The sequence below is a fragment of the Sphaerodactylus townsendi genome, linkage group LG10 (assembly GCF_021028975.2).
Source record: "Sphaerodactylus townsendi isolate TG3544 linkage group LG10, MPM_Stown_v2.3, whole genome shotgun sequence".
In the NCBI taxonomy this organism is placed as follows: Eukaryota; Metazoa; Chordata; class Lepidosauria; order Squamata; family Sphaerodactylidae; genus Sphaerodactylus; species Sphaerodactylus townsendi.
This window is the reverse complement of record NC_059434.1, coordinates 81,339,482-81,355,655: the sequence shown is the minus strand read 5'-3', so window position 1 is coordinate 81,355,655 and position 16,174 is coordinate 81,339,482. Positions and strand designations below refer to the sequence as shown.

At 48.6% G+C, this 16,174-nt stretch overlaps 1 protein-coding gene across 1 annotated transcript; it reads right to left on the bottom strand.

The window, feature by feature from the left end:
• Nucleotides 1-13,176: 13,176 nt before the first annotated feature.
• On the bottom strand, nt 13,177-15,965 carry TCF19 (transcription factor 19). The gene is made up of 2 exons (XM_048508901.1): nt 15,201-15,965; nt 13,177-13,699 (listed from the first exon to the last, which is right to left on the bottom strand). The coding sequence occupies exons 1-2, from the start codon at nt 15,881-15,883 to the stop codon at nt 13,465-13,467; spliced, it is 918 nt and encodes a 305-aa protein (XP_048364858.1). The 5' UTR covers nt 15,884-15,965; the 3' UTR covers nt 13,177-13,464.
• Between the last annotated feature and the right edge of the window lie 209 nt (nt 15,966-16,174).

The window sequence follows — 16,174 nt, the reverse complement described above, 5'->3', positions numbered from 1 at the left end:
AAAGGCCCCATCACCAAGGACCGTGGGGGGACAGCTACCCCATCCACAACCAGAGATGGAGTTGCTGGAAAGAAGGCCCCACGATCAATGGCGTGGGTGAAGTGGCACCCGTTGAAGATGTAGGCGTCATGGCTTTTTCCAGATTCTCCAGCCTCTGCAGCATAAAACCGTCCTCTGTGGTCGCAGATGGCCATGAGGACGATTGATGCGAACTTTTTTCTGTTAATGTATTCCCCATTCGATTCAGCTGGATTCTGAATGGGGATGTGGCAGCCATCGACAGCGCCAACACACTGAGGGAATCCAATTTCAGCGAACCCCAGCATGATCTGTTAAGAGAGAAATTGCACAGGTGTGTTAGAACAAAACAGGGTGATTGCTGATGTGGTAACTGCTGTCTGGCACACACACACACACACACACACACACCCCCGCTGACAGTTTTGTGCCCTTGAACCCCCCCCGCTGTGATGCTGGAATCCACCCCCAAACAGAGTCACTTTCAGTGGTGTTTAAACTAGGGAGCCCAGATTCTTCTTGTAAGTCCACCTTAAAGAGAGAATCTGGGGTCCACAGTAGCGAAAACAATAAAAGTGATGCTGTTTTTGGAATGGCTTAGATCAGAAAGTTCAAGCCACAAATACTGGTTTTAGTAGAAGAGGAGCTTGGATTGATATCCCACTTTTTTCAGCTGTCCTGTTTGCTCTCATTCAGAACTATGCTGTCAAAATGGTCCATGCTTTGGTACCATTCAGAGTAGACTGCAGCAGTCCATTCTATTTGGGGCTTTGGAAGTTATGGGCCCTCGAAAAGGAAACCCCTATCCCCCATTCCAATGGGAGCTAATAGGAGATGGGGGTCCTTTTTGAGGGTCCATAACCTTGCCCCCCCCCCCCCCCCGAACCAAACTTCATGAAACTTGGCTGGTATCATCAGATGTGCCACCTAACAGCACACTGAAAGTGTGGTGCCACTAAAAACTGCTGGCCAAAAAAGCATCTGGCTGTGACAAGAAGCAATACATTGAAAAGGGGGGGAATTTATGTAACAGCTGCACCTACCTGCTCCATTGGGTCTGTCAGTTTGACCAACCTGGGAACCAGGACCTCCTCCACTACCATACAGAACTCGTGGACCCCGTCAGCTGCAGTAGTCAGCCCAACCCCGAACTGCTCCTGCACCTCCCGGAATGAGTTGCTGCTAGCCAGGTACCAGAGAGACATGGCGACTCTTAGATCCACTGGCCACGCATGACACATCTGTGTGTCCTGGTGGTGCAGGTGTGGCTTCAGGATGTCAACAAGCCACATGAAGGTCCCGCGGGACATCCTGAAATTCCGCATCCACCGGCTGTCTTCCCAATGGGCCAACACACAGTTTCTCCACCAGTCCATGGACCTGTGCAGGTATACCCAGTGGCGTGGCCGCTGGGGAGCCGACACAAGGACCATCCAGTCAGTATAATAACTGTAATTATTCTGGCGCACAAAATGTAGGCATCTGGTGGCAGCTACCACAGCAGCCCCCAGGAGGCCGTTAAGATGGGATAGGAGTGCCAAAATGGTGACCAATATCTCCTCCTCCGACAAATCACCATGATCCATTATTCTGCTCAGCTGTGATCTGTCAGAAGCCTTGCAGAAATGGATTCTCACCAGTTGACAGGCGAAAAACTGCCGCTCCTACGCCGCGCCTGCGCCGTCGCCCGTAGCAACGTAGCTCCTACTTGGCAAACGAAAAAAAAACCAAACGCGTACTCACGTTTCCCGCCATAGAACGGCAGCCAATCGGAATGAGGAGTGGAAAACGTGCGGAGGTGGTCCCGCCCTCTGAGCTCGGCTCAGCTCGTAAGCTGAGTCGAGCTCAACAACCAATCGGAAAGCAACGCAGGGAGGTGGTCCCGCCCTCTGAGCTCGGCTCCGGAGACACGAGTCGGCTGCTGTGCGGAGGAACGGGAGGACTCGAGTCAAGGTAAGACTCCGCCAACACGAGTCAAACCTGAGTCGACTCGTGTGTCCGGAAGGGCTCCAAGTCAGTTTATTTTTACCCCAGCACCTTTCGTTCGTCTGTTCGCCGATATCGTCCCCCTCCCTTCGTTTCTTTGGTGTTAGCACTGTCCGTTAGTTTAATTTCTCCTTTTACTTTCTGATGTAATTGCGTCTAATCACTTCCTGGTTCCTCTTGTTTGTTTTGCTTCCTGGTCTTTGGTATTAGTTCATTGTATTTCCTCTTGTCTCTTCATGACACAGGAAGTACTGCCTTATATTTATTTTATTTATTTATTTTTTAGGCTTTTATACCGCCCCATCCCCAGGGACTCCCAAGCATATACCGGAACTCCCAAGCATCCTTTGCGGTTCTTACATAAGGCAACTTGGCTTGTTGCCACCGATCTTCCCCGTTTACAATAAGGTAAGTTCGTAAATGAGAAAAGAATAGGGAATTTTGACTCACAATTCTCCAGCATTACTTGGCTTTATTCTAACACGTTCTGTTTCTTCTGCCTTGAGACGGTAGCGCGTTTCATAGCACGTCGCTCCGCTCCACCCGTTTCTTTTCTTCTCCACTATTTCTTCTGCTTGTTTCAATCTTATTTTCTGGTCATTAGTTTGGAATCTTGCTGTGGACTGAGCGTTGTTTCTAAATTTCAGCAGTTCGTTTCAGATTTGAATTTTTTAGCTCGGCTGTTTAACTCGGCTGCCCCCTCTGTTTCACTGCAATGTTCTTGATCTTTAAAAGAATAGTCCCGTCTATCCCTTCTGGATTCGCCCGGCGGCTGTATTCTTGTTTTAAGATTCTATCCCCACGTTTGGGATGGAATTCAGCCCCTTTTTGCACTGCTAAAGGGGGTTTCTCATTGCAGGTATTGTCCCGTTTTCTTAGGGACCTGCGTTGGCAGCCATGGTTAAACCGGAAGTCTCCATATTTCGCTTCCTGATGTACTTGTTGGCACTGATACTAACTTTATCAACTCTTCTCTCATTGTGAGACCATCAGAATATCGACCAATAATGGCCAACTGAGCATGTGATGTGACATCAGTAGTTTCATCAAGAGAGATCGAAAAATATTTACAATTACTTACGTCTCTCTTTAATTGATGTTGTATGTTTGTGTTCAGTCTCATTATTCGGTCTTTTATGATATTTCTACTGAGTGGTAACTCAGATATTCTCTTAATAATTGCATCTTTATTCTGCATATCGTGAAATAGAACCGGTGCACATCTTAGGAGAGTTTCTTTAATAAATTCTCCCTCGCTGAGTGCTTTTCCATGCTGAGCTATGGAGTGAGCAATGCTCAGACTTGCAGATGTTAAATTTGTAGAGCCTTTTACAAATTTAAGGATGGAATTAGATTGGCTCTTATAAAGGTGTAGCTGCCTGGAAATGTATTCCTTCCTTTCATCCTCACTTTATTTCAAGAGCTGAGAATGATAAGTTTCAAAATGTCTATTTATGTTCCACGTTCTGCTTACCACTGTTTCAGTACATAGAACGCAAAATGATCTCCCATTTTTTTCTATAATGCCATACATCTCAGTTCATGGCTCTTGAAAGGGTCGGCTACTGCTACTACCACTTCCTTTACTTAACCTTGGTTTTTTTTATTTTATTTTTTTGGGTTCTCCATCGGGGGGCAGTGACAGAAGATAGAATTATAGACAGCCTGTTAGCCCTGCAGGCAATTAGGGGTTAACTAGCCTAACTGACCACAAGATGGCACATGTAACTGCCTTTTAGGAAAGGGCAGGGTTAACAAGCGGAAATAGGGGTTAAAAAGGATGCACAACGGTAATATTGGTGAAATGGAGTCTGCACTATGCTGCAGGATGGCGTTCCTTATGTGAATTAAGATGGCTGCCGCTATTTCTAATGGCGGGAAACGGGACCCATAGCACAGGCCCTCACCTCTCCCAGCCTCCCCCTCACTTATCTCAGCAATGATGGTCAATGACCTCTTGCTGGGGTCTTTTCTCCGCTCACTGCCTCCTTCTCAACTTGTTCTTTCTCTGCTGCTTTTCCCCAACTATCTGCCTCCTTCTCTGCTCTTTCCCTCTCTGCTGTCCTTCTCCAGCTTTCTGTCTCCTTCTCTGCTCGTTCACTCTCCGCTGCTTTCCTCCAGCTCTGTCTCCTTCTCTGCTCTTTCCCTCTCTGCTGTTCTCCAGCTCACTCACTCCCTGCTGGCTCCCCCACCTTTTGCCACCTTTTCTTAGAAAGGGCTTGCTTTCTCTCTGGGTAAACTGCTGCCACCACCTGACTGTCTGAGGAATTTCCCGCTGGGGAGGGTCAGGGCTCCCCAGCCTCCTCTCCAACTCTGATGCCTAGCCTCAGTTTCCCCACTTTCCCCTCTCCTGGGGTCCACTGGGCAGGTTGGAAACTCTGGAGGAATAGCTGGTTGCCAACTGCCAGCCTTCCTCCTGGTGCCCTCCTATCCCAATAGCGCATCCACACTGATGGAGGCCTAGTTAGTACAGAGAATTGTTCCCCACATCTCAGGTTCAAAAACTATCAAAAAATAGAATGGTTGCAAGTATTTTTTAAGCACTGCACCAGATCGAGCAAGGGTTTCAAAAACAAAGGAGATATAAGCACAATTCCTCTATCCCTCTCCCTATACATACCCTACTCGCTGTTACAATAGGGTAGGCTCTTAAGCTTAGAAAATTACAAACCTCATAGAGTTCCCATTACCTGGAAGACTGGGTCAGTTCCCTGGGCAAGCCCATGGTCCCAAAATGGCTGCCCTCTCCAGAGCCCCAGCACACACTCTTCTTCCTTCAGTGGCCCAACTAGAAGAGACCTCCCCTCTCTCCTCTCAGGAGTTTTATCTGTTCCCCAGCCCCACCCCTCTCTCAGGGTCAGTCTGGGTTTATCTTTTCCCCCTAGGTCAGGTATCTCTTTTTGATGTCCCTCTAGCATTTTTAAGTCCTCCAAATCTATGATACCTGCTTGGAGAAGGGGTGGAGAAGAAGGAGGGAGCCATTTCCTCACACTCTCAACTAAGGAAAAGGTGCTATCCTCAATAATAGTGTGACCAGACATCCCGATTTCGGTGGGACAGTCACGATTTTTTACAATTTGTCCCGTGTCCCGCGACGTTTTTAAAAGTCCCGATTTTTTGAAAGAATGTAGGACAATCTGGTTACCTTAGCTGGAGGGAGCCTGCGCGTCGCTCACTTCCTGGTTCCTCTGCCCCTTCTCCCTAGAGCGCGGATGGTGGGGAGGCCAAGCAGCGGGAGAGGCGACCTTAACAAGGAGATCTCCCCCCCCCCCCCCCGCTGCATCGCGCGCTGGCTTTCCCGGGGTGCATGGAACATGGCCTGGGAAGGCCGAGCAGAGAGGAGCGCGCCACTGATAGAGCGGGGGCGGCAGCAGCAGCCTTGGGTAGGTGGAAGGAAGAGGAGCTCCGCTTGGAAGAGAGGGTTGTGACGGGCTCGGAGCTCCTGCTGGGCAGGAAAGGCAGGTGGGCGTCCAGGGTCAGCGCCAGCCCGCCCCCCGGTGTGCCAGCCTTTGCAGCAAAGTGGAGCGGACAAATCAGGCAGTTTAGTGCTTGCCTGATGCAGTGCGCGTGTGGGCATAGCTGGAGAGTTAAGGGGTGGTTGTGGCACGGGCAGTTGCAAGCTGTACGTTTTAGAACAGGGGTAGGGAACCTGCGGCTCTCCAGATGTTCAGGAACTACAATTCCCATCAGCCTCTGTCAGCATGGCCAATTGGGAATTGGGGCTGATGGGCCAATTGGGAATTGGGGCTGATGGGAATTGTAGTTCCTGAACATCTGGAGAGCCGCAGGTTCCCTACCCCTGTTTTAGAAGGACCCGTCATCTTCCTGTTTCTATGATGCTGAAGCGTGAAGCAGTATTCAGATTTTGATTTGTACGCTTACAATTTACTAGTCATCAAATCCTATGAAAGTTTGTCATGATCTTTAAACAGACTTGTAGTAAGCAGCCTGTTGCAATAATCTTGACTGCTTTGCTTTTATACACCAGTCAGACCATTAAATTACCTAAATGCTTTAAAAAGTCCAAAGTAATCTATACATGTGCAAAGTTCCTGTAAAACATTTGCAAAGACAGTGAATGCAATGATTCTGTTTGTAGTGAGTAACTTTTAAATGGAGAATTTTTCATCAGTTCTTTTCTTTCTTATAGAATACTGATTAGAACTTAGTTGTGTCCTTTTGTAACCCAACCAAGAAAAGTCTCCTCTTTTTCAGAGAATGCTTAATAACGGTTTGTTTATGAATCCTAAAAGTGTAGCAGTGCAGCAGAAACAAAGCAGAGAGTAGTGCCACTTTAAAGGCCAACAGATTTGCTGTGGCATCAGCTTTTGTGGATTACAGCCCATTTGTCAGATGTACGCAAACTCTTTCCTGCAATAAATTTGTTAGTCTTTAAAGTACTACAGGCCTCCTTTTTTATTTTTGTCTGGCTTTTTGACATTCTTTTGTTCTCTTACGTGCTGTCTTAATTGGCTGTTTCTTCTTCTTAAGGAGAGAATTTCTATCCAAACTGCACTTACCTACTTTTGCAGAGTACAGTTATCCCTTCCTCAGCACTGGGGTTAGGGGCGCGCACCCTGTACAATCTGGAAATTTGCATAAAATGTTTTGGCCCTTCATACCAGAGAATATGTCTGAATTTTCTTTTATTTTTATTTTAACTTTAAACAAGAAACTGTATATTTGTGATATTTAAAGATTAAAAATGTTGACATTGTGCAATACTATACATATATTTTTTGCATTTTGGAGTGTCTTGTGTGTCTTCGCATGATGTCTGCGAGTTCTGCAAAACTCCCCAAAAATTCCCACTTAATTTCTTATGCTGAGTGGTGATCCATCAAAACCACGATGGGAAAAGATGTGATGTAGAAGGGATAACTATATTCTGATGTACGTTCTTCTGTGCTGTGTGCTTGCATACACTGGCTGTGTCTTGGTTTTGTGTGTAAAGGATGTAGGGAGAGATGTGATCTGTAGCACAAGGGCAGAACAATTGCCTCAGCATAATTGGTCCTAGTGTAACTTGATTGTACTTGAATCCCCCCACCCCAGTAGCATTATGAAAAACTAGGTTCTCTGCCCTCCACATGATATTGTATCATCCTTGCTGAACTGACAGTTTAAAAAATTGTCGAAGGCTTTCACAGCCGGAATCACTTGGGTGCTGTGTGGGTCAGATCCTCTGAAGATGCCAGCCACAGATGCAGGCGAAACGTCAGGAGAGAATGCTGCTAGAACACGGCCATACAGCCCGGAAACCACACAGCACCCAAGTTTAAAAAATTCTTTTGGTTTTGAATGAATTGGTTTAGGTGGGTTCAGGGTTAAATGCCTTTGCAAAATTGAAGGACAGTGTTTGGTCATGGAAGATGAATTCTGTGATACTTTCAGTTCAGGAACCAAAGTGTTGCAACAAATCATAATATTTAATTGAATCCCACAAAAGATCTCTGTTTTACTTATTTATTTCAGCAAATAGCACAAATCTTCAGAGGATAGACAGTTGACTTGTCAAAGCACTTTTTAAAGTCAAGAATGCCACTGTGCACCTTTTTTGTTTATTGTAGGGGCATTTGTTTAAAAAAAGCAAGAAATAAGGTCTGTATGGCTGATTATTCACTGGTGCTCTGCCCCACAGCAAGGATACATTTCTTTTGGGGCAGAGATTTCTGTACTTACATGATCCAGCTTACAAAGCCAAAGATCTCAGAAGTCCTTTGTCCTCTCTGTGATACACCTCTGAAGATGCCAGCCACAGATGCAGGTGAAATGTTAGAAACAAGATCTACCAGACCACGGCCACACAGCCCGGAAAACCCACAACAACCAGTTGAATCTGGCCGTGAAATTCTTCGACAATAAATCGGGGTTGGGGTTTCTCGCTCTTGTTAAAGGACTTCTGGGATCTTTGGCTTCAAAGCTGGATCAAACATACATTTATTGACTAGTTGCTGGGTTTGATCTTCTCTTCATACAGGGTTCCAACTACAACAGCCGGCTCTTTCCTCAGAATCCGACTAAATTGTACAAGGCCTGCTCAGAGGCAGGCCAAACAATCAAGCACTCTGTTCCCTTCCAGAGATAGAGTTAAACTGCTCTCCTACACTACTAGGGAGAGCTACCATCACTCTGTCTGCTCTTTTTCCTAGCATTGGTAAAATAGTTAGAATCTCAGTACTTCAGTACTACAAGCAATCAACTTTGCAACATATTTTGTTTAAAGAGAGGGGAAATAAGCACATTTGAGCAAGGTTGCGGGTATGGTCTTGCATTAATAACAAGGCTTGCCAGCTAGCGTGAACAGATGCTCTGAGCTCTCCTGACTTTTGTTTCGTTCTGACTTTGGGCAAATGACAGATTTACAGAAGAGGTCTAATAAGACTTGTTCTTAGGTGGCCGCAGCTTCTCCTTCCCCCACCGCGGTCTCTCTCTCTGGCTCCCGCCGCCTCCGCCACCTCCCCTCGCCCGGCCCTAGCGTGGTGGGGAGGAGCCGTAGCCTCGTGCCAATCCAGGCCCTGGGAGGAGCGGAGGAGGGCCGGCCCACCCACCCCCACCCCGGTCAATGGTGTCCCACTTTACCAATGTTAAAATCTGGTCACCTTACTCAAGAAGCCAGAAAGCAAAGTGATTAAGGCGAAATGTGGGTACCTGGGGTTGAGCAGCTGCCTGCTATTGGCTAGAACCTCAACCGGGTGATGATGCAAGAATTTGAGAAGGAGGGCAGAAGAGAATTGCAAGGGAGTGGGAACACATATACGAAGCGCATCTCATCATTACAACCAATTGAGCAAGTATTCTCATCCTTTAGAGCAGGGGTCTGCAACCTGCAGCTCTCCAGATGTTTATGGGCTACAAATCCCATCAGCCCCTGCCAGCAATTTTTCCATGATTCCCAGTCCATGAACATCTGGAGAGCCGCAGGTTGCAGACCCCTGCTTTAGAGGATCTCACTAGTGTAATAACTGAGTATAGAAGGCATTTCCTTCATGCTACTTTGGTACTTTATGAGCATATCTTTATTATAGTGGATGGTTTCAGGCACTCTCTCCCTTCACCAAGTTCTTTCTATAATGACTTATCTGTGGAAGATGTTCTGTCCTCTGCTAAGGTCTTTAGGGTCACACCCATTCCACTGTCATACTTCAAAAACACATAAAGAGTCCATAGCATATCTCATCTTCTACTGAGAATCACATGGTAAAAGGCGGTCAGTAATTGTCTGCACAGTCAGAGGTGTTGTCAAAGGCTTCCAGGCTGGAATCAACTGGCTGTTGTGGGTTTTCCGGGATGTGTGACTGAGGTCGGGTAGTTTTTGCTCCTAATGTTTCTCCCACATCATATCTCGTCAGAAGGCTAATCTACTCAGCCTTCTTGCTGATGACTCCCAGGATTCCTGAAGTACAGTTTGAAAGTTTTTTGTAAATAGTTGTGCATTCATGGGTGCACCTATGGTAAATCGTACCCAGGGCAAGCAGTGAAATTGTGCGCCCCTAAGGTATGCCAGCTGGTGCCTCCCCCTTCCCCATGACAAGAGGCAGTGAGTTAGCAGTAGGTCTGGGGGGGAAATCCATCACAGAACCTATGGGGCTGGATGCGCAGGCAGCAGCGGAATGTGGCAGTGAGCCGGGCTGCTGCCACAGTTTTCAGCAGCTGGTCCAGAGGCATGTATCCTAGCCCACCTGCCCCCCATTTGGACTTCTGCTCCCTGTCTGGTTGCCTCTCCCCCAGCAGGGCATAGCAGCAAACTGGGCTTAGCAGCCAGGCATGGGGTGCCTCTGAGGCAGGGTGGCTGGTGGCTGGCAGAGGTGGGCAACCCAGGCAGCAGCAGCCCAAGGTGGTGGGTGACAGAGGCCAGGCTGGTGGTGGGTGTCCAGGAAGAACAGGCGGCACAGCCGCAGCCCAATACAGCTGCTTGCTCTTGGGGGAAAGGGTGGGGGGACCGGCCAAATGCATCCCCCCAGGTGACACATGAAGGTGAGTTCTGGAGCGTCAGCCCCTTCTGTCCCCCCCAGATACACCAGATAGAGCAGCAGTGGCGTAGTGGCTAAGAGCAGGTGCACTCTGATCTGGAGGAACCGGGTTTGATTCCCAGCTCTGCCGCCTGAGTTGTGGAGGCTTATGTGGGGAATTCAGATTAGCCTATGCACTCCCACACATGCCAGCTGGGTGACCTTGGGCTAGTCACAGCTTTCTGGAGCTCTCTCAGCCCCACTTACCTCACAGAGTGTTTGTTGTGAGGGGGGAAGGGCAAGGAGATTGTAAGCCCCTTTGAGTCTCCTGCAGGAGAGAAAGGGGGGATATAAATCCAAACTCTTCTTCTAATGCCCAGCTGTGGTGAGGGAGTCTAGGAAAGGACAGATGAGTTGGGAATTGGCCAGTGCAGACTGTAATTTTTGTAAACACGCACGCACGAGAGACACTGAGTTTGCAGTTTGGGTTTATTTCAGTTCTGTAATGCCTGCTGTGGAGTAAGCAATGCTGTAGCTGAGGGAAAGGGGAAAACCCTCCTTCCCTCCAATAGGTAAAGCGACATGACAGAACATACTGGCAGCAACGAGAACAAAAAAATACCCCCCTTCTTTAGCTATAGGAGTCTTTGGTTATTATGTCCATCAATCTCGTTGCAAAGTTCCCTTTAGAACAATACACATAGCTTATTTTAATTTTTATTTCAGCGTTCCAGAAAAGCAAATCCTGATGCAAGTGTTTGCTGGAAATAGCAAAAGCAGGTGAGCATTTTCTTGAGTGTTCCAGGAGGATCGGCAGCTACGGCATTTTGTAGCAGGATTTTTTTGGGTGTATGGTTTGCTCTGCCTCAACAGTCCAAAATTTCCGGAGCAGGGGCTGCCGTCACAGCTGGGCTAAATATTGTCTTTTGGCCTGCTGTGTTCCTTCGTCTGCCTGGCGTCAGGTTTCAGGCCGTGGTTACTGTGGGTGCATCTTGCAAGCAAAAACCTTGATGCAAGGAGGAATGGAAGAGTTCCCTGGGGAAGGGACTAGCATGTACAGGACACTGACCAGATAGATAAATCTTTTTTCGCAGGTAAGAGCATCTCTGTTGAAGGAAAGAGATCTGTTGGGGGGGGTCTCTGTTTGCAGCGAGCTCTGGAAAGCTTGCCAAGAGTCAACGAGACTTCTTGGTGATAATTTTGTCGTTGTTCCCTGCTACAAGCGGGAGCAAACAAGAGTAAGAGGTAACGGGTAAGTTTATACATGCATCTGTATGTCATCATGTCCAATCACAGGCTGAAAAGTTCTCCTGCCAAGAATTTGTAGAGGAAAGAACATCCACTGGTAGATCACTTGTGGGGTTAGCATTCATACTCTCCAGTCCACATTCTTAATGCTTTGGAAAGCAATGGGCACAGCAACTGCAAAGGCTGACGAATTACTCTCTTGCAACTTGCATGTATTTGAACACTGCGAGAAGAAAGACGCACCGTCTGAGTCAGTTTCATAGCCTGCTGACCTGTCTGTATACCAGAGAGCAGAGTTTTTTAAAAAAATAACTCCATAGGAGGGTGTCTGGTCCATGAAATCTAATGCTGCAACAAACAAACTAGTCTTTGAGGTGCTCTAACTTTCTGCCATTGTACAAGAAGTGGTCCTTATTCCTGCATCGGCTCCAGGTGATTTTTACCTAAGGAGTTGGTATGGGAGACGGCCTGCCCCGCCGCTCCTTCATGTCAAGCGCTTTTATTGTCCTAGAAGTCTGCCTGGGAGAAAAACGCTTGAGGTGCGCAGACGGGAGGCTCAGTTCCACTCACCTGCATACACTTCCGGTGTTCGCGACAGAGGTTTCACCTCACTGCTTTATCCATGAATAAATGGGACATAAATAAGCCCTCTGCCTTTACGTCTTCTTTGAGCCACTCGTCTGGTCTTAGAACATCTTTTGAATATTTTTTAAAACTTCTTTTCTTTCCTTCGCATCTTAACAGCCCCTGTAAAGAAACCTGAAGCAGTCAAAGCTAACTATGGGCCTTAACTTTCTTAACTGTGGGCCTTTCCCCACCTACCTTAAGCCCCGCACTACTCTCCTCAAGTAGCGCGGGGTCCCCCGGCACTCCCCGCTACTGGGGCGGCGACAACGCAGCCGCCCCGACACTGCCGCTGTCGCGCTCCCTCGGCGCGCGGCATCCCTGGCGCTGGAGAAAACGGTGCCTTTTGATGACGCCTGGGCGTGCGCCAGAAATGATGCGCGCTGAGGGCAGCACGTGGCATGGGGGGGGGTCGTAGTAAGTGGGGAAACGCCCTGCGGTATCTATGCTGATTGCCCTTGGGTAACTGTTCTCAAACGTTTCATTCTGGGAGCCTGCAGATGCTTGGACCGCACTGCAGAAAGGCAGTAGCCAGACTTTAGTTACAGCTGTCTGTTTTCCCCCAGAGGCACCCAAAACATGTTCATGCGCACGTGCACACACAAACACACACACACACCTCCCAGGAGTAACAATCAGAAGGCACAAGATGCAGCTTGTGACCTTTTTGCACAAAGCGCTTCACACAACTGGAAAACGTGCACCGTTGTACAATTTCCACCTGACGTGCGTGTTTGCGTTTTCATACAGTTTTATCGTAGTCCTGAGGCAGCCCAGCTACAGGCCTGGGTTTTTTGTTCAAGACTTGGAGGAATGAGAGCCCGTAGTGACACAGGGGCATTGTCTATGCACCGATTTTTGTGTTCAAACAAGCCTCCTTCGGTCATGTGCGTCAGCCCACCTTACTGCGGATACAGTGCAAAAGTCCATTTGCTGGCATCGCATGAATATGCGTAGCTGTCTCGTACATTTTGATCCGTGTGCTTTGGGTTAGCTGGTAGTTCAGCAGTGCATCTTACCTAAGGGAGCAGCAGTGGCGTAGGAGGTTAAGAGCTCGTGTATCTAATCTGGAGGAACCGGGTTTGATTCCCTGCTCTGCCGCTGAGCTGTGGAGGCTGATCTGGGGAAGTCAGATTAGCCTGTGCACTCCAACACACGCCAGCTGGGTGACCTTGGGCTAGCCACAGCTTCTCAGAGCTCTCTCAGCCCCACCTACCTCACAGGGTGTTTGTTGTGAGGGGGGAAGGGCAAGGAGATTGTAAGCCCCTTTGAGTCTCCTGCAGGAGAGAAAGGGGGGATATAAATCCAAACTCTTCTTCTCTTCTTCTTCTAAGAAAAGGGGCAGGTAGGACTGGGCTCGCTTAAATTCAGCAAAATCCTCCAGCAATTCCTGTTATGATGCCGGGGTCCTGTAATCATTTCAGTTACAGGACCTATCCTTTTTACGTGTGCTTGATGCTCTCATCGTGCTAATCTTCACTTGTGCAAAATTTTCACTAGTGTGTGTATCCCCACTTGGTGGTTTCTCAAAAGCTCTGGTAGGTACACCCATGCACATGTTGCATTTGGGTTCACTGCTACAGCCTCATCCGTTTTGGGGAAGAGGGGGATTGTTCCTCCCTGTTGCCTAAGTGCGTTATGAGCGGCAGGCAGCACAGCGGAAATCTGCCTCTTGCACGGCGCTGTAGCTGCAGCCCACGCAGGCCACGTGGAACCAGGCGTCGCAGCCGTCACACTGGACCCATTCCACGGTCTCATCCTGGGGAAGGCGGCAACGGGGAGCTGCACACGGCTCGGATGCAGAAAGAGTCTGGGAGAAAACTTGGCAGGTGCCCCCTAGAGGGTTCTTCCGTGGCCGACCACGCCGCTTCCTGCAGAAGAGGACCAGAAAAGAATGTTGTCATTCCTCGACACACTTTCTAAGTGCCGTGGGCATTCGGCATACATCTGTCCTGCAATTCCTGTAAGATTAGCAGTGTGCGTTTTCTAAGAGTTTTGAAGCCACCTTGAGTGGATAGGGGCCAAAAATTCAAAACAAAAATTCTTATCAAACCTAAAATGTATCATCCATCACATGGATGTACAAAATTTTACTGTTTGGCACGTGTAAAATGTATTTAATTCGATTTTAATTATCCTGCTGTAGTTATATTTTAAATGGTTTTATCTTCTGTACACCGCCCAGAGCCCTTCGGTGGGTGGGCGGTATAACAAATTTAATAAATTTAATAAACCCCCTTCGGTGGTAGGGCGGTCTATTAAATTTAATAAATAATAAATAAATAAATAAAATTACAAACACATCCAAGTGTAGGCAGAGAGACGCAAAGTGTTGTTCTCTGGGCTAGTAGCTCCCAACCATTTGAGTAGGGCGCCCGCAGGTCCAAATGTACTTGGTATGGCGACCCCTTTTTTTAAAAAAGGGGAAGACACAACTCAATAAAACAGCAGAAGCCCAGATCACACTTTTTCAGGCTTTGCAAACCACTTTTGGATAATGCAGTCCTTTGCCACGTATTGGCACCTGATATTTATAATATTTGGACTTTGGAACAATCAGATTTGGATATAGTTAAACTTCATATTGAGCTATCCGATAACACAGAGTTCTCCAGTGCTCTACCCTGTCAAGTATATGGGGCAGTGGTGGGATCCAAAATTTTTAGTAGCAGGTTCCCTCGCCAGCCCCCCCCCCCCCTCAGCAAAGGGGGCAGAGGCGTTCCTAGGCAAACCTGAGCCCTGGGCAAAACCTGAGTTGGATGCCCCCCCCATGGGCAGCCACCCCACCATGACCCCCCAAAAATTTTTTGCACCAGGTCATTTCTAAATCATCATCACATTATAGAAAATGCCCCAACTCACAAATCTGAACACAGCAGCAAGGGTGAAACACACAGGTTCTTTGATAGAGACTGGTGAGATAAAAGGTACGAAAGGCTGAGAATCAATGAATTGCGGTACCTGAAAGGGATTAACCCAGTTCAGGGAGTTACATTATTAGTCGCAATTGCTATATGGAACCTTCACGTTCAAAGGCAGGATGCCTCTCGGAGAGGCGAGGGCGTGGAGATGGAAAAGTGGACCCTGAAGAAGCCCTCCCGCCTTCCCATCCCACCACCAAGAGCCCATCGGTTGGCAGAGCAGGAGCACCTGGGCGCATGAGACTCTGCCAACCCTGCAAAGCCCTCTCGACTCCTCACCTGACTCCCAAGAACTATACCTGCCATCTGGGTGCACTCCTCTGCCTACCCCTCAAAACCCGCCTGCTTCTGCCCCCAACCCCCAACAGGCCATCCCCACCTGCAGAGTTCCTCTAATTGGAAGTAGCAGGGATTGAACCTGGCACCTTCTGCACAAAAGAATGGGACTCACCCACTGGGTGTGACGTGAAGCTTTGGTCCCACATCCTCTTGCAAGTTCCTGCTCCTCTCCGTCACCCTCTGCTGGAGCTGCAAGGGGTTGTGGCTATGCACGTATCTGCCAAACGCCTGCTCCTTCTTCGGGGGCGGCGGCTCCTCTTCAAGTCGTGTGATTTCATCCTCCAGTTCCGGCAGCAGTGTGTGAGCCGACTTGCGGCGATTCCGAGAGGCTCTCGGCTGGGCAGGCGGCTCCGTACACTGACTCTGGCCCAGGGAAAACGTGAACGGCTGTGACTTGAGTTTGCTGAGGCTGCCAATGGAGCTCAGGATAAGCGTGGCTTTGGGGCGGCAAGAGAAAGAGGTGGGCGAGAGGCGGGGCAGTGGACGGAGGCGGTGGTTGCCAGAAGGCAACACGGGTCGGAAGCCACACGATAAATCCCCAGGGGCTTTTGGTTCCATGATCGCAGCGAAATCCTGGGGTCGCACTTGGACTTTCTGGAAGAGGAAGTAGAACTCGGAGTTGCCGTGTGGGGGTGGCAGGGCACAGCCCTCCGGGACTGGGTTGGGATGGCCAAAGGTCAGAAGGTCTCCATCATTCAGATCCGTCCGTTGGCCATGAGGTATGCGGATGGCGTTGACGTAAGTACCTGGAGGGATCGTTGGATAACAAAGATTGGTCAAATCTCCCAAGGGCATGTTTTACCCACCGTAGTGACCTTTAATGGTAGGGCTTTTCTGAAAACAAGTGCCTTCAGAGGCATCCGTGGGTTGTAGTCTATACCCAATCCCTGCACCAGGAGATCCAGTCGTTGACAACCAAGCTTGGATCTATCTCCATAGCTCCACACCCCACACCCCTCCCTGCATTGGCATAGGATTCTTTCTTGGACATGCCGCAGTGGTGGCGAACCTTGGGCACTCCAGATGTTATGGACTACAATTCCCATCAGCCCCTGCCAGCACGGCCAATTGGCCATGCTGGCAGGG

What these genes read in the sequence shown, in the direction of transcription:
- TCF19 (XM_048508901.1), bottom strand. Translation starts at nt 15,883, where the DNA reads ATGCCCTTGGGAGATTTGACCAATCTTTGTTATCCAACGATCCCTCCA. An exon ending in CTTCACGTCACACCCAGTGG is followed by an intron (nt 13,700 to 15,200) that starts GTGAGTCCCATT and finishes CCTCTTCTGCAG; the next exon opens with GAAGCGGCGTGGTCGGCCAC.